At 36.1% G+C, this 27,754-nt stretch overlaps 3 protein-coding genes across 6 annotated transcripts in view; 1 reads left to right on the top strand and 2 right to left on the bottom strand.

Annotated features, from left to right (window-relative positions):
- The window catches only part of LOC113106392 (RAS guanyl-releasing protein 2), a 43,886-nt gene extending 34,901 nt beyond the window's left edge, over positions 1-8,985 (bottom strand). For both annotated transcript variants that reach the window (XM_026268267.1, XM_026268266.1), the window contains exon 1: positions 8,780-8,985. The gene's annotated coding sequence lies outside the window, so the exon portion shown is untranslated. The remainder of the gene's footprint in view (positions 1-8,779) is intronic.
- A 6,354-nt stretch (positions 8,986-15,339) lies between these two features.
- Positions 15,340-19,011, bottom strand: slc35c1 (solute carrier family 35 member C1). 2 transcript variants are annotated; one of them, XM_026268270.1, is made up of 3 exons: positions 18,875-19,011; positions 17,933-18,435; positions 15,340-16,047 (listed from the first exon to the last, which is right to left on the bottom strand). In XM_026268270.1, the coding sequence occupies exons 2-3, from the start codon at positions 18,402-18,404 to the stop codon at positions 15,476-15,478; spliced, it is 1,044 nt and encodes a 347-aa protein (XP_026124055.1). In that variant the 5' UTR covers positions 18,405-18,435; positions 18,875-19,011; the 3' UTR covers positions 15,340-15,475. The 2 variants fall into 2 exon arrangements, with proteins under 2 accessions (XP_026124055.1, XP_026124054.1); XM_026268269.1 differs by lacking the exon at positions 18,875-19,011 and having other exon boundaries at positions 17,933-18,443.
- A 602-nt stretch (positions 19,012-19,613) lies between these two features.
- Positions 19,614-27,555, top strand: tollip (toll interacting protein). 2 transcript variants are annotated; one of them, XM_026268272.1, is made up of 6 exons: positions 19,614-19,814; positions 21,529-21,678; positions 22,661-22,843; positions 23,480-23,632; positions 23,799-23,889; positions 26,682-27,555. In XM_026268272.1, the coding sequence occupies exons 1-6, from the start codon at positions 19,782-19,784 to the stop codon at positions 26,900-26,902; spliced, it is 831 nt and encodes a 276-aa protein (XP_026124057.1). In that variant the 5' UTR covers positions 19,614-19,781; the 3' UTR covers positions 26,903-27,555. The 2 variants fall into 2 exon arrangements, with proteins under 2 accessions (XP_026124057.1, XP_026124056.1); XM_026268271.1 differs by lacking the exon at positions 19,614-19,814 and adding an exon at positions 21,182-21,298.
- The last annotated feature ends 199 nt before the right edge of the window (positions 27,556-27,754 follow it).

Here is a 27,754-nt window from a genome sequence, read left to right as displayed (position 1 = left end):
ATCTGATGAAGAAACAAACTCATCCTAATCTTGGATGACCTGAGAGTGAGTGCATTTTCAGCAAAAATTTTCAAGGCGTTGAAGACTGACCAAGATGACTGGATTTGTAGAGTTCCCTAGATCTCCATATGCTTTAAAAACGATTTCTCACAAGCACAAGAGAACCAATATTAAGAACAACTCTGCAAACAGAATTTTTGCTTCTGCTCCAGCATCACCAACTGCATACAATTATGTAACTTGCAAAGTAAAGTTCCAGAGCAGGACATTCAAGGGTAAGGACTTTGCTCACAGCTGATTGGTCCAGTTTCTGTTTGTCATCTCTTACTCAAAATAAAACCAGCAGGTTAGCTGTGTTGCATTAGTAAGTAGTGCAATTATACCGAACCATCCATCTGCATTAAATAATAATAATAATAAAAGTTCATTAACCTAACTAGTGGTTTGCAATACTTTGATCCATGTTATACAAGAGAAACCTACTGATAAATAAACCAGGTTCTTAAAAACAGAACCTACTTGGGCTCACTCACTAACTTCTGCGGTTCAGCAGTGTATATTATTTTGTATTTCCTGAGGTTTAGATATGGCCATTTCTGTGCTTGGCCACATGATAGCTGCTATATGTTCCTGCATGTTGGTTGTCCCACATGACTATTCGTTTTCACCACAAAAACAGCTTCTTCTACTCGTGTGTGCATTTATTTCAAACTAATCAAGCATGGCTATAATTTTAATATGCACTATCCACTATCGCCAGCTTTCTAGCTTATTTTGGACAACAAACCATTTATGTTTTTATTTGTTATACATCTGAAATGGTAATGAACGAATATGATGCATCATTCTCAATTACTGACCAATGCAAATATTAATTCTATTGGTTTAAAAATGTTTATTTTACAATAAACCAGTATTGAGAGGTAAACTGATGGGCATGTCAAGAATAATAGACAAATGCGCACTATACAGTTCAATGCTAGTGCATTTCTTTCAATATCTGATTTCACGCTTCATTACAGTTGCACAGTTTCCTTTCCATATCATTTTTGTTTCAAACTCGTGAACAAAAGTATTTGTGTAGTAGTGAAAATGAGCTTGCTTTTTTTGTTTGCAGATGTTCTGAACCACAGCAGAGGCCATTATGTTGCAGAAAACGACTTTTTTTGTAAAGTTGCAGACTTGTTTGTTTCTGTGGATGTGCAGGTGTATTTATTATCTCTCACACAACCTGGCAGTTTATATGAGAGTTAGCTTGCATTATCTGTAGAGTCGGTCCGAGCGTGTGTTGGTTTGGACAGAGACAGCTGGTGTGCGGGTGGATTATTGTAGAGGACTTGGTAAAAAGTGGTCTACTTTGCCAAAAGTGTTCTTGACCCTTACGAGAATCATCAAGCGATGTAAGAACACAGGCTTTACGTGGGAGGATAATCATGCATCAAAGCACTGCAATAAAAATAACTCTTGACATTTAAATATACTGTACACATAAAGCCTATAATGTTGTGGAGATAGAGCTGGTGAAGAACGGAAATAAATGTGAACTGTGATCTATTATAAGTATCTTCAGAAGAGCTTTCACTTCACTGTACTAAATTATTTTTTTAAAGTTGTAAATAAAACAAAGATTATTAGAGTATGCTTTATAAAAAAAATATATCTACTATCACATTAATACTATTATTTGAGCATCCTTTTTATTAGTGCACTGGTTAAATTTGTTTATACATATTTTTTCTTGTGTATTTTGTGTTGCATTGTTTCTTTCTGCTGTGTTTTGCCAATAAAGTTGTCAAATCTTTTTTTTTTTTTTTCTCGCATCAGGATTTAAGAATTGTGCAATATTCAGAATCACCAATAGTATATATATATATATATATATATATATATATATATATATATATATATATATATATATATATATATATATGTCTGTATATGTTTGTGCATGTTTGTATGATGTTCTTTTTTAATTATATGAGGTCTGTATTATGCATAATTTGCTGTAAGGATTTGAGGAACCAAATTAGCCAAAGCTTAATAATTATGATTAGAATTTGTAGCATGCGTCACTATGTAATCTCTAACAACTTTCTGTTAAATATGTGACTTTGTTTTGTGTTGGTTGTTTTTCGGTCTTTGCTAATCCCTGAAATTGCACAAGTGAAAAACTTTCACTTGTGCATCTGTAAATAAAACAGTAAGCAGATTTTTATTGTCCATTTCTGTCGTATGTTGCGGCTTCACTTTATGGGTTGTGACATTCTGAAATACACTCTGGCCACAAGTGATCATGTGACAATGTTTAAGGCCCTCTGTGAGTAAATGTGTGTGTGTGTGTGTGTGTTTGAAAGGGGAGAGAGGGAAAGAAAGAGGGAATGTTCTCCGTTGGTTCTCAGTGCAGATGCTTCCTGTTGTGCTGAAAATGGAGCAGTTTGACAGCTTAACAAATGGCGGAAGCTACTGTTCATCTGTGTATATAATTGAGAAAAAGAGATACATGTCATGTGCTAACATTGTTCATTCGCACTTCTGATATCTTGTCAGTTGTCACTGCACACAGCTGTGCTACAAAAGCTCTCTCAGGCAGAACAAGTGCAGTTTTAAGTGAAGTCATGCCAACAAACCACACTAAAACTGAAACCGAGAGAGTCAGATCTTCTGCTTGTGCTTGCCGCTTCACTGAGGTTACTGTAAAATTCTGCTGAACTGAACCAGCAGACAGGAAGAGTTGTTTTTCTCTCTCTGTCCAGCGTCTGTCTTTCAGCAGCAACACAATGCAGCTTTATTAAAACCAGAAATGCAAATGAGCCGAACACACTCTCATCTAAAACTCACAAAGAGGAAGGCTCTTTGTGTGCGTGTCACTGCATATACACACATCTCTCACTCTTGTCCTAGTAGAAATTAAATGAAGATATCCCTAACTTCACACAGCACGCTTTATAAAATTCATGGACTTCCTGTTTACACGAACGGACAATAGAAAGGGTCATGCTGCGTTTCCTGTGTTTCTACAACGTTTCTGTCAGAGACAGACAGTACTCTGTAAAGCCTTATATTGTTGAGATTAGAAATATTTGCATGTCCTTGTGTCTGCGAGTGATGTGCATGAAGCTTGCAGTAACAGCTTTCTGGTACTGTATCAGTTATTTGCTAATACTGTGGTGTGCTGCATGCATGCAAACGTCCGTGTGCATGTGAGTAAGATTTTGCATAACTGCGTCTCCATGTAGACCTCATTTCCTGAGCACAGGCTGACAAAAGGTGATCCCCATAAGAGATGCTTACATGTTTTCACTTTCATGCAGCAGTCATGTTTTCCTCGTGAGGTTACCAAGCTGTTGTTCTGCTTGTTCCCAACGCTTTTGAAACTATTTTATGCAAATGAGAATTACAGAATAACTTTTAGCAGCATAAATGTTATGTATAAATATTTTGAGGTGGGTGATGTGACCAAAATCTTGGTCACCTTATTTATGAATGCAAAAGTAAGCTACTTCTTAATCACAATACAGCATGCCTTTTTAAAGGGTTTCCACACTAAACAAATATGAAAACCAAAAATAAATGTATTGATATGTTACATTTTTTAAATTCATGCATTCATCAGAAGAAAGGCATAGCCTCAAAATTAAGGGTGTATGATGCAACATAAAGCCAGCAGGGTTCACTCATAATTCATTACATAAATAATGAGAAGTTGATTTTGCTGAAATACATAATACATGGATCAGTTTTGACACTATATATGTTGGTAAGGGTGTTGTGCAGTGATGGGTGAAGCAGTCACAGCCGTGCTTTACCGTGAATAAAACACAGCTGCTGACCAATCAGAGTCAAGGACTGGACCTAACCATAATCAACATTACGTCTACAGTAAACGTGTACTAAACTGCAACTAACCCTGTAATTACAAATACATTAAAGTTTCAATAATAGATATGAAAATAAAATATATTTTAGTTTATTATAAGACACTAGCAATAATTATGAAATTACATATAAAAATAAGTCATGTGTAAATCACTCTAGCTTTCAACTTATTGCACTTACTACAAATTTAAAGGGGGGGGGGGTGAAATGCTCGTTTTCACTCAATCTCCTGTTAATCTTGAGTACCTATAGAGTAGTACTGCATCCTTCATAACTTCAAAAAGTCTTTAGTTTTATTATATTCATAAGAGAAAGATAGTCTGTACCGATTTTTCCCGGAAAAACACGAGCGGCTGGAGGCGTGACGTGTGGGCGGAGCTAAAGAATCACGAGCGCCAGTAGGTTTTTGCGTTGAGAGCGTTTGGAAGCTGTGACATTACCGTGAGGAAAAGACCATCATCCAAAACAAACCATGGCTTACAGTCAGATTCAGCCGTTTATTTATGATCCAGAATCAGATCCCGAGGCTGAAACTGAATGAGAGCAGCAGCAGCAACGACTCGCTCCGAGCGGGGCTCGAACCCGGGTCTCCGATGGGAGGCGGACGCACTAACAAGAAGGCAGAGATATTTGAAGCAGTTTTACTCACCGCCTGCGGTTCCAACACACTTTGTTGGGACTGCATTATCCTTAAGAAATAAACGATGTGCAAATCCGTCGTCAAACTGGACCTTGTTTGAAAAACAAGCATCTTCGAAATGCAGGGAACAAACACAAACACTTGCACAACTCCGTTGATGCTCTGTAAAAATAAACTCCATCCACTGGTCCCTTAATGCTGTTTCTCTTTTGGTAATCTGTGCAGGGTTGTCTTGCCCTGGCAACCAAAAACACACTCCTTTGTGACTTTTGGCGACGCTCTCGCTCTGATCAGTGAAGTCTGTTGTGCTCTCAGTGCTCTGCTATACGGGAGCGCGCTCTTCCGGCAGAAGTGTCTCAGGACCCATATAAGGAAATTCCGCTCCATCTAACGTCACACAGAGCCATACTCGAAAAAAAACTTTGCGAAACTTGTGACAAACCGGAAAGGGGTATTTTTGGAACAGAAATACTCCTTCAAACGTACAACTTAATTTTTGAAACTTTGTCCATGTTTAGCATGGGAATCCAACTCTTTAACAGTGTAAAAAACTCAGTATGCATGAAATAGCATTTCACCCCCCCCCCCTTTAAACTAAATACATTATCATTTAATTGCAATTAGCATGCAGTTAAGTGACTGAAAACATTATGTTGTATTTGCACTTAAGTATATATTATATTAAAGTACAATATTTTTCATAAACAGTACTTTTTTAAAAGTGTGTTAAAGTAAACATCTTTATGTAGTGACCCTGACAGCCTGGAGGTTCACAGACAACTTTCTCCTGTGAAACATAACACGATTTCATCAGTCTTCCTCATGAGTCACGTCTCTTCATATCTTCTTCTACAGAAAAAAACGTTGTGGCGTTTCTTTTTTGAATCTTAAACCAGCTTTCTCCTCCAATATGTCTAATATTTTCTTCCACAGTCTCTGCATCTCTTTGCTCTTTGCTCTATTTGCTTCTCCGTGTCTAAGATGTGGGATTGATTTTCCCCAGGTCAATATTTTATTTCTCTGTAGCTAAATAATCCTTGTTTATTGCTCTGTTTAGAGCTAATATCTCATCAGTCTGCCAGTGCGGCAGCTTTAGTTACCAATGATTATTCCAGCTCAGGCTTATTGGGAAAACGTGCCTGTTGCGACACTTCTGCAAAATGAATTGCTTCCTAATTGAGTCTCACATGTTTCAGAACACGTTCAAAGTTGAATATCTACTGGGTGGCACCAAAAGTGCATTCAGTTTTATGTTTTTTATCTTTGAAGAACCTTTGACTGAATGGTTCTTTGTGGAGTCAAAAATAGTTCTTCTGTGGCATTGCTGTGAAGAACCTTTAAAGTAGCTTTATTTTTAAGCGTGCACCTTCACTAAACCTGCCAGGGTCGTGCACAGACCTTTTGAGGGGCATGTGCTGAAACTGAAAAAGGGCACCCCCTCCCTTTTTTATATCAATTATATATATTCTCTTTTTTAGCTATTCTGTTTGGTTTTATAAGCTTATTTGTATTATTTGGTTAACATGATTATGAATGACATTGAGAAGAGGGGAAGGTGAGCAATGAGTCAAGTATTTTTGACAAACTTTTTAAAAATGTAATTTAAGTAATTTTGTCCAACTCAATTCCAGATTATAAGATACTATAGCCATACCGTTACTATAACATATCCAACATGTATCCGCCTACCTGGCAAAAATTTGATACAGTGGTGGACCAGGGATGTTGGTCTCTTATTCACTACACTTTCCCTAAAATAAGCCACCAATGAAAAAATGAATAAAAATAGTGTGAAAAGTACAGTTGCAGTGAAAAACATTTCTGAAGGATCACGTGACACTGAAGAGTACTGAACTGGAGTAATGATGCTGAAAATTCAGCTTTGATCACAAAAATAAATTACATTTTAAAATATATTCAAATAGAAAACAGCTATTTAAAATTGTAAAAATATTACACAATATTACTGTTTTTGCTGTATTTTGGATCAAATAAATGAAGCCTTGGAATGAATCATGAATTACATTCTGCATGATAAAATATAAAGATTTCACAGTGATCTTCTGTAATTTTATTTTAGTTACTACTACATTACTGTAGTAAAACCATGTTTTACTACATTTTATACATTTGAGGACGAGCGGAGAGTATACCATCACATGATTAGCCTAAATGTTAATAAATTAAGTGTATCAGCAATCATAAATCAAAGAAGAAAGTTCTTAGAAATATATGTTATCTAGGTGACGAGGATCACTCGTCGCTTTGTGTAAGTTCCAGTACGAAACAGCGGGGGGCGCACCTGTTATGATTTTCCGATGGTAAAAACTAACTATATGTTATATTATCAATATATAGTTTTTGACCAGCGAATGTATGCAAATGTGAATTTGTTTTTGTCTGTCATTAAAACGGCGACGGTGCCTGCCGCTGCCGGCATCACATTACATTTTCATCTACAGGTTACAAACTAGTTTTATAGACGGAGCACTCAGTTTTCCCTGTGGTAAAATGCATTTGGCCAAAATCGCATTTTATAAAAGATGAAATGCTACTATATGCACAGGCTATTTAAGTGTTGGCTATGTATTGGCTATGACTAGATGGCAAATGCTAGCCCTCTCTCTCAGGCGACACCCCACATGTCTCAGTCAGTGAGTCAGTCAGACATCAAATAAATAAAATAAGAGCCTTTATAGACATAGTGTTTATTAGTACTTATTCAAACAACAATATATTTATTTACCCTTCGCAAAACTTTGTTCAGCTCCGCTGTTGTCTACTGTACTGCGTATTGAATCTGTTGATTCAATGAATATAAAGGGGGCGGAGTTATCAGCTTACTGACAGCTTGAGGATCGAATAAGATTTACACAGCTCGTTTTAAGCACTTTCATTTGCTAAATATTTGTAAAACAGACAGACAGACGTAAAGGGTGACCAATAGCATTGATTAAAAAAAAAAAACACCACCAAAAAAAAGGGCACTTCGGAGTGTAAGGGCAAAAAGGGCATGTGCTCTGCACAGGTTGAGCCCTACCTGTGCACGTGCCTGAAACCTGCCATGAACCTGACAATAATGTTAACAAGAGCAAGCCTTGGATAAAAACACATTTGCTCATGCAAACATGCCATTTCCGCTTGCTTCTACAAGTCACTGAAAGGTTTTATTGTGACTCATGTTTTGCTGGAACATGTGCAACACTGCACCAGGTGCGCTACCAAGCACGTTTACTACACCAGACAAGCCAGACATATGTGACAAAAACCTCACAATGCATTCGTTTACAAATCATGCGCAATGGTAACAGTGTTTCGAGGTCATAAACAGAGTGTGAATTATGGGGCCGAGGGATTTACTTGTGAATAAATATGAAGATACATTTTTAGAGCACTGAATGATTTTAAATTGTAATTTTGGCTGCCTCTGAAATGGGTCGATATCACTTGACTAGTTAAAGTAGATACTTTGCTCATTCAAAGACTAGCATTTACAGCATGCATGATAAAGTTTGACCTCTTCAAATTAAAGCTGAATGTACAAGGCAACCCGGCCGAAATGCCCACAATGCTAAAATTAGTGTGGCTTATCTGTCAATCAGATGTGCATGAATGGCTCCCGGTCAGCTTTCTTTCAGAATCATCACTGATCTATATCTACCCCCCGATGGACTCTGTGTAATCCACACTAACACAAGATACCTAACACAGACTTGACAGGAACACAATTATACGGTTAATTCATAAATAGCCGGTTCACATAAAATGAAAAAGATTTATCATCACTTCTCCAAACCTGTGTGGATTTCTTTCTTCCGCAGAAAGAAAAACATGTTTTGGACCCCATTGACTTTCATTCTATAAAAAGATAAGAAGATGTTCCATAGAAGAAAAGGAAATAATAATGAAGGTTGCTAAATGGTGATGGGAACTTTAAGATGAAAAGAACAGCTTAGAAATGCTTTCAAACCCGATTTATCAGCATCACACCACGCTGGGTGTAAAGACGAGGCGAGCTCACGGAAAACACACACACACACACACACACACACACACACACACACACACACACACACACACTAACAGAAGTGTCAGTGTGTAACTAAAATAACCTCATAGCGTGAGAGCAGCCTCTCTCTCTCTCTCCCTCTCTGAGATAAACGCGCCTCTGTGCTTATATATCTGCTTTTGCATAATGCGTAATAACAGAAATGAGTTCAGACCCCCCAAAGAGCCAATCAGATTCAGACAGTGCTCGCTCACCTTGATTCAGATCTGGATCCGCAGCACATCTGTCCTCATCGCTGGCGTCTTTGAAAGTTTGGGGATCCGAGCGCAGCGCTCAGTAACTGATCGCGTGGATCTGAGGATGTTTTCACCGTGTGATGAACACAAGCAGCGTCTCTTCATCACTCTGTGGCACAAGTGTCTTCCTCTTCAAACCCCAGAGTGTGTGGAAGAATCTCTCTCTCTCTCTCTCGTGATTCTGAAGCTGAAGGCGTGTGAAGGCGGTCCGTTAGTCGCGCTGGAGATCGAGGCGGCGCACTTCTGTCTCACCTGGGACTGTTCTCGGTGAACTCTCGCCCTCTTCTGACGAAGGTTTGTCACACACAATTTTTTTTAACCTATTTTAAATAACTGTTTTCTATTTGAATATATCTTAAAATGTAATTTATTCATGTGATTTCAAAGCTGAATATTTAGATTTGCTGCTTAAAAAAAAAATTATAATAAAAATGTATTATTATTATTATTATGTTGAAAACAGCTGAGTAGAAGTTGAATGGTATAATGAATAATGTTACAAAAGCTTATTATTTCAGATAAATGCTGATCTTTGGATGTTTTTATTCATCAAATAATCCTGAAGAAAATGTACTCAACTATTTAAAATGATAATAATAATAAATAAATAAATAAATAAATAAAAGCAAATCATCAGCATATTAGAATGGTTTCTGAAGGATCGTGTGACACTGGAGACTGGAGACATGATGCTTTGCTCACAAGAATAAATTACATAGCTAATAAAATCTAGATTCAAATTGAAAGCAGTTATTTTAAATAGTTAAAATAGTTCTCAATTTTAATGCTTTTGCTGTATTTTGGATCAAATAAATGCAGGCTTGATGAGCAGAAGGTACTTTTTTATTTTTATTTTTAGAAAAACGTTAAAAATCTTAATGTTTAAAAACATTAAAAAACAAACAAACAAACAAACAAGCAATAAAAAGTCCATAAAACCTGGCCAACATGTAAGAACAAAACACCAACAATAAGATTAATCACATGATGCTAAAATAATGCAATACAGATGCATATTAAAATAATCAAAATAAGAATAAACAGAAATGTTTAAATGTCAAAAAATCTTTTATTAGTTTTATTTACATTTTTACTGTAAAATGTAAGTAAACTAAGACTAAAATGTTATTTTGGTTAACTGTACAATAAATGACCTTACCATATACAGTGAAAAATGTAATATCTCTTGCTCAAGTGTAATTTAAATTCAAAATACTGTCCAATTAGTGTTTTTGCAAGAAAAAAAACTATGAATTGTCATATTTTTATGGTGAAAAGCAATAAAACGACATTCCCACATTTTTTTTATTCTTATTTCTAACATGCAATCTTTACTGCATTAAGTATAATGATATATGTGTGTGTGTGTGTGTGTGTGCGTGTGTGTGTGTGTTAGTGCATTTATTTGTTCCCGTTTCAGATATGGTACTGTATGTCCATCAGTTTACACTGTAATAAAATGTAACTTGCAAACTGTAAAACTGAGAAAAGATATAGTGCACAAAGTCTAAATGCACATAATCTGTTAAAAAAAAAAAAAAAAAAAAAAAAATTGCAACAAACAGTGAATCTGCTTTCTTGATGTCGATTTTGGCTGACGCAGATGTTAAACCCTCCAATGCAAGAAAAACCTGCTCAGTCTCGTCTCTTTCTTGGTCCATCATGTCTTTAAGTATGCCTATCAGAAAAAGCAAACACTGATGCAATGTAGAATTTATTAGGATCTAATTGCAGAGAGCTGAATGAATTTTGATGGCAATCTGTGTACAGTATACAGCTGCAAGAAGTCAGCAGACATCAGATCAGTGTCATGCTTTTAACTGTGTTTTAGTTCTGTTGACAATACAGGGTTATATACATTTGTCTTACCTTACATACATTAAGCATCTAGTCACTTATAAAAAGTGAGTATTAACTCTTGGAAGTTATTAAAACAGCTTCATTGCATAGCAAATGTTTGCAATGACCAGGGGCGTAGCAAGCTTTTCAAAAGTGTGGGGGATGGATGTGGTTTGTTTATAAACAATAAAAATGATGAACACATTGACAGAGGGGTACAAAATGCTGGGCTTAAAGTTCTCTGGCACTGTGCTGGATTTCCGGCTTGCAGCGTTTGGCTGGGAAAAAAATAATCCTACATTAAAAAAAAAGAAAAAAAAAGAAAAAAAAAAAACAGAAAAGGGGAGAAAAAAACGCAAAATCAGAAAAGGGGAGAAAAAACGCCCACACAGAGCTTTTTCTCTGGTGGTATAAATAATGTAACAATTTACTGTTTTTAAACATTAAAATAATATACACTTTTATTTCATAGTTCTTCAACAGGTATGCAAACAATATCCCATTAATAGCAATTAGCATTAGTCTAAAAAACGAAAAATAATACCGAAAACACTCGACATGTCTACAAAACGATTAACAGAACATCTTCCCAAACACATATCAAGCTTATTTAAAAACCTCTAAAGCATAAACACTCATTCAAAGTACCTGGAAAAGGGAGATGTAAATAACCATAAGTTCCCGCCTCCTTGGCACGAGCTGACCGATAACACCCCAAGAGAGGCGGGACTTAAGGCAGAACAGCCAATCATCAGCCGATCACACTCAAAGCCGGTGTCAGTTTGAGAGGGAGGGGGGAGGAGGCAGCCGCGGCGAGCGCAGACACAGACGGTCAGAGAAACGGAGGAACGACTGTAGTAAGGCGTTTGTGCAAAACTGCGGGAAAACTGCAGAAAATGTGCGGGTGTCGAACCCTCTCACCGGGAAAAGTGTGGGTGTTAAAACCCCCACATCCCCCACGGGTGCGACACCCCTGGCAATGACCAAGTCACTTTAGAACAGTTATTGCTCATTGGAGGAGCAACAGTCTCAAAAACTCTTCGGCATTGCAGAAACTATTTTAAATGCCAAACACAACTGAACATTAAATATTAACCGGTATTTCCCTTTACTCAAAAAAACACATGATAACACTTAATTTCAACATTTACTCTCCTGATCCAGCTCTGGGCATGTTAGGAACTAAAGATCCACAGCCCAGTTTCAGTTACTGACAACTCAGAAGCAAATGAATGGCAATGGCAAAGGTTAAACACAAATGTGATATGACAGGGGTGTAATATGACACCCCTGTTAATGAATCAGTGTCTTCTTCAGTGAAACGATATTTTAAACTTGACCGTCATGTTCACTTTGTGTGGTTTCTGAAGCAGGCCTGTCCTCTTGCATTATACAGACTAAAAAATCATCTTCCAGACAGAATACAAGACTGTGTGAAATTAATGAGCAGAGTCATAGAAATAAAACATACAACATAAACGTTTTGAAAGGCCACTTTTTGTGTTTTCTGTTATTTCATTTGGATGAGTGTTTCTTTGCTGAATCTCTGAAATAAATGTTTTTCTATCATTTATTATTCTGTAAATATACTATTTTTGACTTTCACAAATAATTGTGTTTATTTTTCCTTCCTTACATTATAAACAAACATAGTTTTAATCAGTTTTACACAAATGGGTCAAAAATGACCCGTATTCATGCTTGAGTGATTCTTTGCCGAATCTTTAAAAGACATGCATTTTATCATGAGTCCAGATATTACTTAAATATATATATATATTTCCCCCACAAATCATGTTTATTTTTCCTTTCTAGACTTACCAAATACAGACAGTTGTTGTATTTCTACATCAATTTTACATAAATGGGTCAAAAATGACCCGTATAGAAACCTTTGATATTTGCTCAATTTTTTTTGCAATAAGGAACATATTCACTGGATAAAACTATTCACCTGCCCCACATTTCACAACTAAACATGACTGATTTAGCATAATTGATACATTTAGTCTTACTTTATCATTTATTACCACAGAAAGTATTTGACACAATGTGGAAAATAACTGGACATAATATTTAAATGTTAGGCTAAGGTTACATAGACCGTGAAATCTATTACCAGTGAGACAGAAACATGTCCATTAACTATAGCTTGTTGTTGACATATTCTATTTTAGCTAGCTAATGTTAGCTAGGTCAACAAATAAAAGTCAAAATAATGTTATTATATTTAAGTATAATCCATTGCTGTCAGGAAGAAAGATTGTATCTCCACATTTCATCATTTTTATTTCTTGTCATAAATCAATACTATTGGTCAACCTTTATATCTGTCAGTGTTCCTGAAAAGTAATGCATTTGGACATGCAAAGTTTCTGTCTGTGACAATTTATAATGAATATGGGTCATTTTAGACCCATAGCTTGTGCATCAAAGGGTTAAGTACAGTAATCAAGTAAATTTACTTAAGTGTTTTATACCACTGCACTAATGCTGATTCACAGGCTAATCTACACTAAAGTGCATTTGGGTCCATACACTATATTTCCCCTTAAAACAGGTCAATCCATCTAGTAATGTTTATAGCCACCAGATGACACTGTTGCCAATACTTGGAGGTTTAAGTCTTACCCCGGCAGCACATTCAGAGCATCTGAGCTACCTGAGGTACAGAAGGACACAAATCCAACAGATTAAATCACAAGCCCAAAACAACGGTGGGTGAACAACAAAAAGGAAAAATTCTAAACCCCTTATTAAAAAAAAAAAAACATGATTTACTACAAAAAAAAAAAAAAAAAAAAAAAAAAAAAACCTTGGTTACTATAGTTAAACCATGGTGACCACAAATTAACTATGGGTTTGCAACACTAACCATAGTTTAACTATGGTATTTGTAGTAAAAGTATGATTATACAAATAGTAGTCATTACGAAAAAATAAAAAAAATAAACATGGTTATTACTATTTTACTATTGAATAAAAACATGGTTATGCCTACTTTAATAAGGGTAAAAGTTAATGAAATAGAAGAAATAGCCTAGCTACCAAGCCTATAAATAGCCACCCTTACTAAAATTAACCATGGTTTTACTGTAGTAAAATTAGTTTTTTTTTTTTTTTACCGTTTGTTTAACCACAGTTTTACTACAAATACCATAGTTAAACTCTGGCTAGTGCAGCAAAACCATGGTTGATTTGTGGTTACCGCTGCCGGACTGCAGACAGCTACGCGAAAATATTATATATGAATGTATCTAGGCCATCATTGTCTGTTTCTCTGTTCTCTCTAGTACTGTATGAAAACAATACAGAAAATAATCCACAGTAAGGTACAAGCAGTTTAAATGAACATGATAATAACATATGCGATTAAACAGTGTGTAGTTCCTTCCTTTTTTCTGATGTGATACTCAACAACAGCGACACCTGCGAGTCACGTGACAGCCTCGAGACTGATGTAAATTATAAACAAACTAAACGACACACACACGTATTACACACAGATCTCACTTTTTTTTTAATCAGTTTTCTGTTCGATCAAAATGTTAATGACCTGAAATAATGATTTAGAGTTTTAATGAGCAGTTGCATTGAGCTGATGTTAAAAAAAAAAAAAGTTTCAATTAAAAAAATATATAATTACTAATAATTGTATAATATATAATAATTTGTATTACTTTTAATAAAAACTAAAACTGACATGAAATAAATTAACTCTAAATTGTAATATTTTAAAAAAACAAATCCTAATACAAAAGCACAACAAAATTGGAATATTTTTTATATAAATATATAATAATAAAAACCTTATTATTATTATTATTTCACTTAAAATACTGCATGTTTAGATGAACACTATTGTCAATCTGCAGACTGGACCTGGAACAGGAATTAACACTGGTGTTAGCAGCTCAGCCTTCTGTAATGAACAACAGGTGACGTTTTTCTGGGTATGTATTCCTTATGTTACACATTTTATTATTTGCATGTTCTTTTCAAATGATATGATGCTAATGATTATGTTAAATGGATAAAAATCAGGAAATCTTTTATTGCAATCAACATTTTACCGTGGTCTGTCTGACAGCAGCATCAAAGACTTCCAGTTTGCAGGATCTTTGGTTTTGGGTTTCTAGTGATCCTGAAGATCTAGATTAGCCGGTTTAAGGTGTGTTTAATTAAAGGCTGGAGCTAAACTCTGCTGAAAAATGGCCCTAGAGGAACAGGTTCAGACACTCCTGCAGTACACATTAGATAAATATTAAACTAGCAATCATGGCTTTTATATAAATTTGGTTTGGCAATGAAAGTATTTCCTCATGTGACACCATTTATACTCTATATCAGCACACATTAGCTGGAATTTCGGTTCCAGTATCCTATAACAGGATCACAAACAATGTATTACAACTCAAGCTACATGTACTTCCCTGAAGCAAAATGATTGGTGGAAAAATGACCTTAAACTCCGGTCCGTTCCACCATAAACTGGTTAATCTCGTTCTGTCTCTTTGTCTTTCAATCTGAAACACAATCTGGTTGCACCACATCTGAATAGAGACACATGAATGTATCCTCCTTAGACGAGATGAGTCTTTGCAACAACTTTAACAATTAATTCTGGGTCAAAGTAATGAAATATCAAAATGTGGTGTTATTAAACAAGTAGAGTTTTGTTAAACAGGTTTTAATAATTATCCTGTACCTTACAAAGTAACATCAGACATTCAAATGCCCATATAAATACACCTATGTATATACAGATGTGCTGAACAGACAGTCTCTACAAGAAAGTTACTCCAAAAACAGTTTTCACACCATAGAATCATCTTTACTTTTCAGACTGCTTGTGGTCTCTGTTTCTGGAGGCACTTGAACTTTCTTCATCTCGAGTCCTTTGACCCAGGTGTAGGCGAAGGATCCCACCAGCACCATCATATTGCTTGTCCACCAGAGATTACTCTTACTGGAGCCCAAGTGGACCACCGCCAACACGGTCTGTGCGCAGGATTTGGCTGTGCCGGACACATTGTGAGTCAATGGACTGGTGAACTTGATCTGAAGTCCTGTCACGTAACCAATGGCAAAGCCAAAGACTCCACCCACAATCATCATGCCCCAAAAATGTAAATGTGTCAGTCGGTTAAACTCCAACACGCTTTTCAGTTCGCCAGAAAAGGCAATAAGTGGAATAAAAAGTACAATGGCATTGAGGTTGTTGTAGTAGGAGAGCTTCCAGATGTTTCCATCCACCACCGGCATCACTTTTTTGGTGTAGATGGCATTGAGAGATACACAAAGACTGGCGACGACGCCGAAAACAACGCCCGTCCAAGAAAGGGAACCTGCCACAGATTCTTGGTCCACACCCAGCCAGAATCCACCTGGAGGCATTACGAAACAAAGCATAGATAGTCAGTGTAACTCTTTTGTAGCGGACTCCATTGTGTTGATGAATGGGATCTTCATAGCTCATGAATTCATGTATTCTTATTATTAACTAGGTTTAAAAGCTGGTTTCTGTCTTTTATGGCCCATTCACGTCAAGCACCATAACTATAAAGATAAGACATTATTTTTACAGCCCAGTTCCGCATGCACACGTACTAGTTGCCTGAACTTACCCCTAAAACATACAACCCATTTAGTAAGCTTATACGTGACCACTAAATTAGTCAAAAGGGTAAATTTTTCGAATTTGAGTGGCAGAAAATTTGCATTTTCAAGCAGCAGTCTAAGAAGCCATGAAATAAAAGAATTCAAAAAAAGTTTGTTTTTCTAAATTCTGACTTTATTCTCGTAATTCAGAGATTATATCTCGCAAAAAAACAGCTCGTCATTCTCTCTTTTCCCCTCGGCTCAGAATCAAGAGGTTGACTCCCACACTTCTGGCTTTTCTTCCCTCAGCTTTGACAAACTCACGATTGAGTTAAATCAAGTTATAAAGTCCGAACTTCATAAACTTAAGTTGCGAACTTAAATTCGCAATTTAGGATGGAAACCTAGCTTGTATTAATTTCTTACTTTTGCTAAACACAAAAGAAGAAAATTCTGAAAAAATGTTGGACACAAGCTGACGGTAGCCATTAACTTCCATAGTATTTTTTCTTTACTATGGAAGTTCATGGCTACCGTCAACTGTTTGGTTCATAATTTTGCAAATGCAAGAAAAAAAAAATCTGAATTGTGAGATAAAAGAAATACATGTTATGTAAAATGTTAATAGTAGGTTTAAATAATATTCCATGCTGTAACTGCAGGGATAATGCAATACGTCCCCTATGAACATCATATGGGAATATTATGTACACCTACTGTTTAAATTAAATTTATGCATTAAAATTAATCATAGCAGTTTTCATCCATAGTCTGTCTGTTTAAATGTTGACGTTCAGCTTCAAATGGCATCTTTGATTCTACAAAAATGATCTGCATCCAGATCCTGACATCAAAAGGCAATTTTTTTTCTATTTTTAATGGATTTTTCATGTTTCCCTCCACCTTTCTCCAGTGTTTTTCTAAACGTGCGCAACTGCGAGTGACGAAACTGTGACATCTACTCTGAAATTCTTTTATTATTTATTTACTTATTTAAGAAAGTTGGGGAGAATGACGTGTGTCCCTGTAGCTGTTTCCATCACCCTCTTTTTATGCACATTTTAAATATCACATCAGAAACAAATGATGGAAACACCACATTTCGAAAGGAATCCCTTAATTTCCCTGCAAAAACATTTTTAGGACCGCAAGACCGCATTTATTTTGTTTCGTCTGCTCACTTGAAGCGCAAGTAATTTATTACATTTGCAAATTTTCTTATTGACATTTAGTGTCAGTTTATAAGGAAATGCTGATTTGGTTCTATCTGACTTGTTGGTGGAAACGGTTCTTATTTGCAAATGTTTTATGCAATTATTCAATTTTGCATACAAGTTAAATTTGCAACTTAGGATGGAAACCTGGCTTGTGTGAATTTCTCACTTTTGCTAAATGCAAAAGAAGATATTTTGAAACTTGTTGGACACGAGCTGACGGTAGCCATTAACTTCCATAGTATTTTTTCTATACTATGGAAGTCAATGGCTACTGTCAACTGTTTGGTTACCAAGGTTCTTCAAAATATATTTTGGTGTGTGTGTGTGTGTTCAGCAGAGAATAGAAACTTGTACGGGTTTGGGACAACATTAGGGGCAGTAAATGATAACAGAATTATTATTATTATTATTATTATTTTGTCGTGTACTGTCACTTTAAGAGGCTGGTACTCACCAAGAATGACTCCGCAACACAGCACCGCGTAGAATGACGTGGTTTGCTTCAGAACCGCGTATGACAGAGCAACGTTAAAAACCGTGGAAAGCGACCGACCAACGGTGTAGAAGGCAACTCCCACGTATTTCAGGCACAAGTTGTTGAATGTGATCATGCCGATGAACACGATGGTCAGCGGCAGAATCTCTCTGGACACTCTAAAATCAAATTTTAAAGACGGGAAATCCACGAATCCAGGACATAATTTAGAGAGAAAGTTCAAGATCCAACACAGTCCAACGCTAACGATACACTGGAAAAAAGTGATGAAGATAGGCGCGTCCAGATCCTTGTTTTCTAACAGGTAGTTGTTCAGGAAAACCATAGAAATCGAGATGAACCAGTAAAGAGCCACAACCGCAGCGATCTTAGTCGCTCTCAGGATAAAGGACTCGTCTTTTTCCGACTGAGTGGAGTCCAAGAGAGCCATTCTTAATATTCTGGAGCGCTTGAGTAGGGACCTGTTCATGGTTCAAGAATAAAGGAAGAGGAACAATGCAAATACACGTTAGTCATGTTACAACAACAGCACCAATGACATCTGTGGTGCTCTGCACTGGCCATGTTGAGTAAAACGATAGCCGGCGAGTTCAACTACTGCCATGGATTTCTTAAAGTGACATCCTCACCTTTGTACACAATCATAAAAGTGCATATAATCGAACTTCACGATAAACTACAAGCGGAAACAATCACATTATTATCTTACTACGGTTTATAGACGCTGGAATAAATAACCAAGTTAATAAAAACAACAGCAAACAGTACGAGAGCGTCTAGGATGCTTAACCATACATTAAGTCTCGTACTTAAACAGTAGTAATAAAATAATTTAAAATGTTATGTTTGTAACGTTAAAAAATGACAGAATCTTTACAAATCTGTTTGTTTGAGTCTCACCTTCCTGGACATCAGACATTTGCTTGCAACGCACATTGAAGCAGGAAGTGTTTTTAATGTTCAACTCCTCCTTTCTCTCGAGACGATCTACCGTAGTACCATAGGCACTGCATTGTTATTACAACAGAACAAAACAGGGAGATTATTCCTGAGATATCTGTCAGTATCACCCCTTTTAAAAGGCATTATCATTATAAGCTGGGGTGTTGTTTCTATTTGCATTCATGCATGAAACATTTACTTATTTTAATTTATTTACCTCAAATTAGATCTTTTTCTTCTTAAATTAGACAAAATCACAAGAAATTAATAGTATGCTACCAGTTGTCTTTCAAAGATGTATAAAATTGAAATCAAAATGTTCTGCATTTACATTTTGTCATTTAACAGACACTTTCATCCAAAGCACATGCAAATGAGGACGATGGAAATGCCAATTGTGTACTTTTAATAACTTTATTGTTACGAGAAAATAAAACTGTGTAGCTTCTCCTAAAATATTATTTAGCATATCTTTAGTGTTTAGATTGTGTGCAACCACAAACTACATTTACTGAAGTTGGGGTTATGAAAAAATATATATATATTTTTTGTTAATTTGTATATTTATTTTCCTAGTTATCCTTTGCTTATATTAATTATCACCATTAAAAATATATTATTTTCTGGCTATGGAAAGGTGCAGATTGACAATTATTAGGCTACAGGGATTCTGTACTGCTAGACCGAGGGGACTTTTATTCTGAAGTTCGGAAAGGGGCGGGGCCTGATAGGGTGGTCGTTATTTTCCGCTAGTGGGCTTCCTGATGCATTTCGTTGTTTATCACCACATTCTGACGTAACTATTATTACATTTTTCTTATTTTGAAAATAAGACAGGCGTCGTCCGTTATCTAATAACCTCGAAATGGCAACAACAGTTAGCACGCAACGGGGACAGGTAAGACTTGACTTTTAAATACACATTTACGTTACCGTACGCAAAATGCTAGCTTGCTCGAGCAGTAAAAGAAGGATTTTCCCAATATAAACAACACACATCGGAAGTTGCGCACTACAGAATTAACATTACCAATATGCATATATAGATGTTACAACTCAACTGTCGTCTAAACATCACAACGAGAAAGACTAAATAAGTATGTAACGTTACGTTAGCCAGTTCTTGAGTGCTGGAGAAACGTCGAGAAATGTAACGTTACAGCAGGTAGATCGTCACGATGTGACAACGAAACGTTAACAAATGTGATTTAATGCCATGTTTTAAAAGCCTGTTTGTGTCTAAGTAGTAACCAAACAGTCGTTTATTTCATCAATCATTCGAACGTTATTTTTGACCGTACGTTAGTGATTTAGATGTGATGTGTTGTGAATGAATGGTGTTGTCATGTTACGCGCATCGGGCTCGTGATTTAGCACGCGGGTTGTAGCGCATGACGTAATCACGGACACTTCCAGTCCACATCAATACAGTAACATATTGTGTATTGAATAAAAATGTACAATGTTCAACAGTGTTTTTGTCATCTTTAGATAGAATAAGAAATAGAAAACAGACAATAACCAACAAATACTTTGTTCTTTTCTTTAAATTTTCAAATACTGTTAAGCAGTTATTTAAACAATTTAATTTGGATGTTGAAAAATCTTGCAAAAAATCTCTTTCTGAATTGCATAATGTAATTATATATATATATATATATATATATATATATATATATATATATGTGGAATTTATATATATATATATATTTGCTTTTGTAATTGTTCCCTTGCCTTTTTTCTCTTTGGAAGCATTTGCTATGAGAAGTATAGGTTTGCTGATACCACAGGAAAATATTGTAGGTTAAAGTTGCATCATTATAAATGTCTGTTAGAAAAAGACGCATCACCCGGATGATGAAGATTTGTTCAGTAGAAATAAAACTTAAGTTGAATCCTTTTGAGAATTATTAAAAGACTCATTCTTTCCTTTGTTAAAAGAAGCAAGAGATGTCTTAAAGGGGTCATTGGTTGCGACATGCACTGTTCGAAGTGTTGGCAGTGTGTGTACACAACCATCCTTCAAGTATAAAGATCCACCCAGTGTTTTCTCATGAATCATTTCCCCTTTCTCAAACTGAGCTGATCTCAGATGCAGTCACACAGACAGGCCCCTCCCACAATAGTTTGATTGACAGTAGTGTCTCAGCACAGACTGGACTGGTGTCTTACCTTAGACCCGCCCTGAGTGAGTCATCAGTCCAACACTGTTTCACCGCTGGAGCAGATGTAATAGTGAACATAGCAGTCATCATTTACTCCTGACATCTGAGCCGCTGAAGACGCAGTGGACATTTGTTTTGAAGGGAACGCGCCCCGATCTACATAAATGCATCTATCTTCATGCGAATCGTTCATGATCCAGCTTCACTTCCAGATGAAGTGAGTTTAAGGTTCTTTAAACAAATCTTTGCAAATCGAATCTCCTAATAATGTGCTAAATAGCAAGTTTCACGATGAATGCAGCTGAAGTTAAGAGTATTTCAGAGAGCAGCTCTGAAGAGTGGGGCGGAGTCAGCAGAGCTCATTTGCATTTAAAGGCACATGCACTAAAACGGTAACTCCTGTAACTCAGTGCACAGAATCAGAAGCTGTTGTTATTGTGTGTTTAGGTCTACATTGGTGAGCTGCCTCAGGATTTCCTGAGAATCACCCCGACGCAGCAGCAGCAGCAGGTGCAGTTAGACGCCCAGGCGGCCCGACAGCTGCAGTACGGAGGATCTCTAGCAACAGCTGGCCGCCTCAGCATCACCGTGGTCCAGGTGCGTCTGCAGTGCTTTTTTAATGGTGGACAGTCAGACTTACACTGCTGTTCTGAATTCACATTTTTAAAGTATTTGTACTTTAGGGGAATATTTTCAGTTTGTAAAACCCAGTTTGTTACATTTCAAAGAACAATAATTTACTAGGTATGCGTTGAAATGAAAATTATTGGCTGAAAGTGAACAAAATGAATCACTGGGCCAAAGGCTGAAAGATGAATACCGAACAGGGTTGGTGTTTTTTTTTTTTTTTTTTTTTTTTTTTTTATGTTTTTTCACCATTGCACAAATTAAAATCAGCCAAATTCAACAAAAACTAAACACTTTGAGCAGCAAATTTTCCATTTTTGTAATACTTTTTGTGTCTCTCTCTGACACTTTTAAATGTTTCCACTTCCACTCTGCCGACATGTTTGCTGTTCGCCTCTCACTCTACGCTGTTTGATCGCGTAACCAAAAATGTCATTGTTCGGTACAATTTTATTCATTCTTCCAAAGATTTATTGAAAACGTACTCACCCTCAGGTCATCCCAGATGTAGATACGTTTGTTTCTTCATCAGATTTGGAGTAATGTAGGTTTGCATCAGTGTCTCATCAGTGGATGCTCTGCAGGGAATGGGTACCATCAGAATGAGAGTCCAAACAGCTGATAAAAACATCACAATAATCCACAAGTAATCCACACCACTCCAGTCCATCAGTTAACATCTCGTGAAGTGAAAAGATGTAACATGATAATGATAACAAGTTATTTCCATCACTGGCATCTTTCTGTGTTTGCAACAATGATTATGCAATTTCTTGAGCAATGCATTTCAGTCAGTTGCACAAAACAAAATTTTAAAGTTTCACCATAAATGTCTCTTTGCAATTGTTGTATTTGTGCATCTGTGACTTTAAGTTTGTAATAAGTATACTGGATATTTAAAAGATGCAAAGGTCTGTAAGTCACAAGGCCAATTAAATTGTTATTTTCACAGGCGAAGCTTGCAAAGAACTATGGGATGACACGCATGGACCCTTACTGCAGGATTCGACTTGGCTACGCCGTCTATGAGACTCCTACTGCACACAACGGAGCAAAGAACCCTCGCTGGAACAAAGTCATCCAGTGCACTGTCCCGCCCGGGGTCGACTCCTTCTACCTGGAAATATTCGATGAGGTCAGACTCAAATAACTTCTTATTATAGTTATATCATTTACCAAATTATAATGAGACAACACTGACGCCATTTTTCAAAGCAACAATTCATCTAAAAATAAATACTGTCTTCATTTACTGTCCCTCAAGTTTCTCCAAAACTGTATGAATTTATTTCTTCTGTTAACACAAAGGAAGATATTTTGAAGAATTTTGATTACCAAAGAGTTTCTGGTAGCCATTGACTTACATAGTATGGAAGAAAAAAGTCCATTACGGCATGCCATGGTTACTATAGTTAAAGGGATAGTTCACCCAAAAATGACCCTGTGATTTACTCTTGGGCCATCCTAGGTGTATGTGACTTTCTTCTTTCTGATGAATATTATTAGAGCTATGTTTAAAAAAGTCCTGGCCCTTCCAAGCTTTATAATGGCAGTGAATGGGGGTCAAGAGTTTGAAGCACAAAAAAGTGCATCCAGCCATCATAAAAAATGCTGAAAACACAAAATATAAAAATGAAAGCTTTTTCAGAATATTAATTAAAATAACAACATCTTAAATCATGAATTTTTATATCCTGAAATCCTGCATGTGAAGGTGACTCTTCTTGCAGTAGGCGATCTTAACTGCTGATTGTTCTGTGTTGCTGGACAGAGAGCGTTTTCCATGGATGACCGCATCGCTTGGACACACGTGACGATCCCAGAGAACCTGCGAGAGGGAACCGTCGTGGACGAGTGGTACAGCTTGAGCGGGAGACAGGGGGATGACAAAGAAGGCATGATTAATCTTGTCATGTCCTTCGCTGTAAGTCCTCTCTCACAAAATACTCCTGTGCATGAACTGAGTGTTATAGCGTGTCTTGACCAGATGTTACAAGAGAAATGCTTTCTTTAAAAAACTAAAAAGAGCATGGCAACTTTTGTTTAATCAAATGTATATTTTTTCCTCTCTCTTTTTTCTTTGGTCAAAGTCGATACCTGCGGGAATGATGATGCAGCCGCAGCCTGTGGTTTTGATGCCTACAGTTTATCAACACGGCGTTGGATATGTGCCCATAGCAGGTTTGTTTAATACTGTGATATAATTAATAAACCATCCACTGCTTTATTTTCAGAAAGTATTTAGGGCACTTTATCATGTTCAACCCTACTGTATCATATTTGTTTCAAAAATTTCTAAGGCTTAAATGATCAAAATTTTGCTGAAACATCTGTTTCACACAATCTACTACATGCTTTCTGTCATCTGATGGACTTTTTAGCAAGTAAAAGTGTAATTGTACAAACATTGACCATCAGCTTGTATTTTATGCTGTGAAACCTTGATATTTCTGAAGTAAACATAAGAATATCTTTGATATTGTAATTTAAAGATAAACACTTATTGGACTGCAGCAGCTCAGGTTTCCTTTATAATCAAGGCATAATTTTTTGGAAAAATGTAATTAAAATGCGAGTATCAAACATGATCATAAGGCTTTAGAGAAGCGTTTATTGGTTTATTTCTCAGTTGTAATTCTATTGCAGTGCATTATGATTTTTTGTCATAAAACGAAGTATTTTCAGTTGAAGTTTATTTGCGTAGTTCTTTTCATAATACAAATTGCTGTAAAGTTTCTGCATTTTATTTAGTAATATTTTCTCTGTGGTGACTATGTCAAGGTATTGTCCATGTGGCAGAAATGTACAGTGAAATCATGCAGTTAGTTAATAACGTAATCAGACAGGCAGTGAACACTATTAAAAGCAAAGATTATATGTTGCATTCAAACTTATAGCAAAATTTGGTAATTGGTAATTTGGACTTACTTTGATTTTTTCAACACAAGCAAAATAATAATAATGTGCGTTTTATCAGATATAACTGCAGTCCAAGATTATGAGATGCATTATTTGATTGCTTGGTGAAAGAGATGTGTTTTTAATCTAGATTTAAACCGAAAGAGTGTGTCTGAACCTTATCAGGAAGGATATTCCAGAGTTTGGGAGCCAAATGTGAAAAAGCTCTACCTCCTTTAGTGGACTTTGCTATCCTAGCCTTAGGGAGACTGATGGGTTGTAACATGGTATGAGGCTAGTTAGGTTCGCAGGAGCTAAACCATTTAGGGCCTTATAAGTAGTAATATTTTGTAACTTATACGGATCTTAATAGGTAGCCAGTGCAGAGACTGTAAAATTGGGGTAACATGATCATATTTTCTTGACCTGGAAAGGACTCTAGCCGCTGCAATTTTGAAATACCTGTAGATGCAGGACAACCACCTAGAAGTGCATTACAATAGTCCAGTCTAGAGGTCATGAATGCATGAACTAGCTTTACTGCATCAGAAACAGATAACATTAACAATCAAGTAACAAAACACCACAGTTTGGCAAAGTTTCTAAGATAGAAGAATGCTGTTTTTGTTACATGGGAAATATAATTTTCAAAACACAAGTTGCTGTCTAATGTAACCCCCACTTTTGTACTGTAGAGGAAGTAACATTACATCGGTTTAGATACAAATTGTAATTAAGAGATTCTGTGTACTATTTTTTGGTCCAATAAGTAATATCTCTGCCTTGGCTGAATTTAATAGTATACAATTATTGGTCATCCAATCTTTTACATTTTTAACACCCTCTTTTAGCTTAGATAATTTAGAAGTTTGATCTGGTCTTGTTGAAATATATAATTGAGTATTATTAGCATAACAATGGAAACTAATTCTGTAAAGGTGCAACATATATATTGAAAACAGAAGAGGGCCTAGGAAAGATCCTTGTGGGACTCCATACTTTACAGGCGTTAATTGAGATGATTCCCCATTTAAATAGACAAAGTGATAACGATTGATATAAGAATAAGGTAGAATAAGGCCTGCCCTTCAATACCCTTATAGTTTTGTAATCGATTTATTAGTATATCATGATATATGGTGTCAAACACAGCACCAAAATCAAGTAAAACTAGCAATGATATGCAGCCTTGGTCTGATGTAAGAAGCAAGTAATTTTTTATTTTAACGTGTAGCTTCTGTGCTATTTTGGGCCCTGAAACCAAACTGAAAATCTTCATAGATATGTTTTTGTTCTTTTTTTTTTTTTTTTTTTTTTTTTTTTTTTTGAAGGACGGAGCAAATTTTTTTACATAAACGGAAGATTTGACATTTGTCTGTAATTTGCCAGATCATTAGGATCTAGTTGTGTTTTTTTTTAAACTAGAGACTTAATAACCGCCAGCTTGAATGGTTTTGGGATGTGACCTAAAGATAACGATGAGTTAATAATATTGAGAAGTGGTTCTTCTGCTGCAGGCAGCAACTCTTTCAGTAATTTAATGGGTACAGTGATGAGTTTGTTTTAGTTTTTTCCTGTCCTATAGTTATTTGTATTTTTTTTTTTTATATATATATATCATCTTACTAAGACTTTCTTGGAGATATACTGTAGAGTGACAACTGATATATCATTTTATGTTGGTCGTCTGCTATACTGTTATAAAGACCTCATTGATTTACATCACAAATTATCTAAATTTCATCTTAATTTTTGTCAGTATAAAGATCAGCATCTGCACCAAATTACATAATTGTGCTTAGTTTCAGTCTCTGATTAAAACAAAACAACAAAAACACAAACGCAAACCTTTGTGTCTAAAGGTTCAATGAACTTTCAATAATAATAATAACATATATAAAATAAAAATGAACAGATTTTCATATGTCATTATTTCATGTCAGATTTCCAGGGTTAAAATGATTAAGCAAGCCTGTTCTGTTTGGAAGAGTAACTCTAAAATGGTTGTCTGTGCACAGTTAAATACTGCTTTTTATGATAAAAACAAAACACAATTTGCCCAAATGTGAATGTAGGTGTCCCTGGGATGTATAACCAAGGTGTGGTGCCCATGGGAATGCCAGTCGTGCCTGCTGTAACGTCACAGAGCGCCCCCTGCGGTGAAGAAGACCTTAAAGCCCTTCAGGACATGTTTCCCAACCTGGACAAGGAGGTGATCCGCACCGTTTTGGAGGCCCAACAGGGCAACAAGGATGCTGCCATTAACTCCCTGCTACAGATGGCCGAGGAGCTTTAACTGCAGATCTGTCAATCAGCTAGCGCTTCAATCTACCAACAATCTAAAACTTTATACCAAAAAGACCTGTAAATATGCACACTGAAGTCTATCAACACTTAACAGTAGCAAGGAAATCTAACAAACTTTTAATTGTCTTTAAATCTGCATTCAGAATGAATGTTTCTGGAACGTTACAGAGAATGTAGGATGATTTTTTGCAAAGGAGTAACTTGTCATATGTCCGCTGAGGACAGTATACCATATCTGTATTGTAGTGATCCCATGTCTTAAAGATGTTTGATATACTGTATTATTATGCTTTTATCTGTATGAATTTAGTTACTTAAATGCACATGAATATAATTTATTTTGAAGATTATTAAAGAGATATGAGAGTATATCAGAATTAATGTCATTATTTTAATGGCTCTTTTGTGCACAAGCTACTCGATGACCATTACAAGAACAGAATATCTGTTAAGTGTAAAATGCCTAATAGCAGCCCATGATATTGGCAAATATATGACACACATTGCCTGTATTGCACAGTATAGTTGCAAGACCTTGTGGTTAGAATGATCATAAATGGCACTTGGAGCTTTGCTTTTTTCCTCTGTTTGAGCTTGTTTGCTGATCCAGCTTTCTAATAAACCTGGCATTGCACACTGTGATTGTTGTTGGCTCTTTGATGAATTTCTTTCTTGTTTCTTTATTATGTCACTTTGGATAAAAATGTCAGCTTAATGCATAAATATAAACCTAAATGAAAAGGCTATAGTTGCCACAACTAATGCACCAGTTATCACCAGTTTGAATGTAATTAGACAAAAAAAAGATATAGTTTATAAGTGCATGAGCAATGGTCATGAG

This window comes from Carassius auratus, chromosome 7 (assembly GCF_003368295.1).
Source record: "Carassius auratus strain Wakin chromosome 7, ASM336829v1, whole genome shotgun sequence".
Classification (NCBI taxonomy): Eukaryota; Metazoa; Chordata; class Actinopteri; order Cypriniformes; family Cyprinidae; genus Carassius; species Carassius auratus.
The sequence above is the reverse complement of the archived record's forward strand: the minus strand, read 5'-3'. Positions and strand labels throughout refer to the sequence as shown.

Coding starts and splice junctions, on each gene's coding strand:
- tollip (XM_026268271.1), top strand. CDS start 21,260: ATGCGAATCGTTCATGATCCAGCTTCACTTCCAGATGAA. Junction 21,679..22,660: donor TCAGCATCACCGTGGTCCAG/GTGCGTCTGCAG, acceptor TTATTTTCACAG/GCGAAGCTTGCAAAGAACTA. Junction 22,844..23,479: donor ACCTGGAAATATTCGATGAG/GTCAGACTCAAA, acceptor GTTGCTGGACAG/AGAGCGTTTTCCATGGATGA.
- slc35c1 (XM_026268269.1), bottom strand. CDS start 18,443: ATGAACAGGTCCCTACTCAAGCGCTCCAGAATATTAAGAATGGCTCTC. Junction 16,048..17,932: donor GTGTTGCGGAGTCATTCTTG/GTGAGTACCAGC, acceptor TAATGCCTCCAG/GTGGATTCTGGCTGGGTGTG.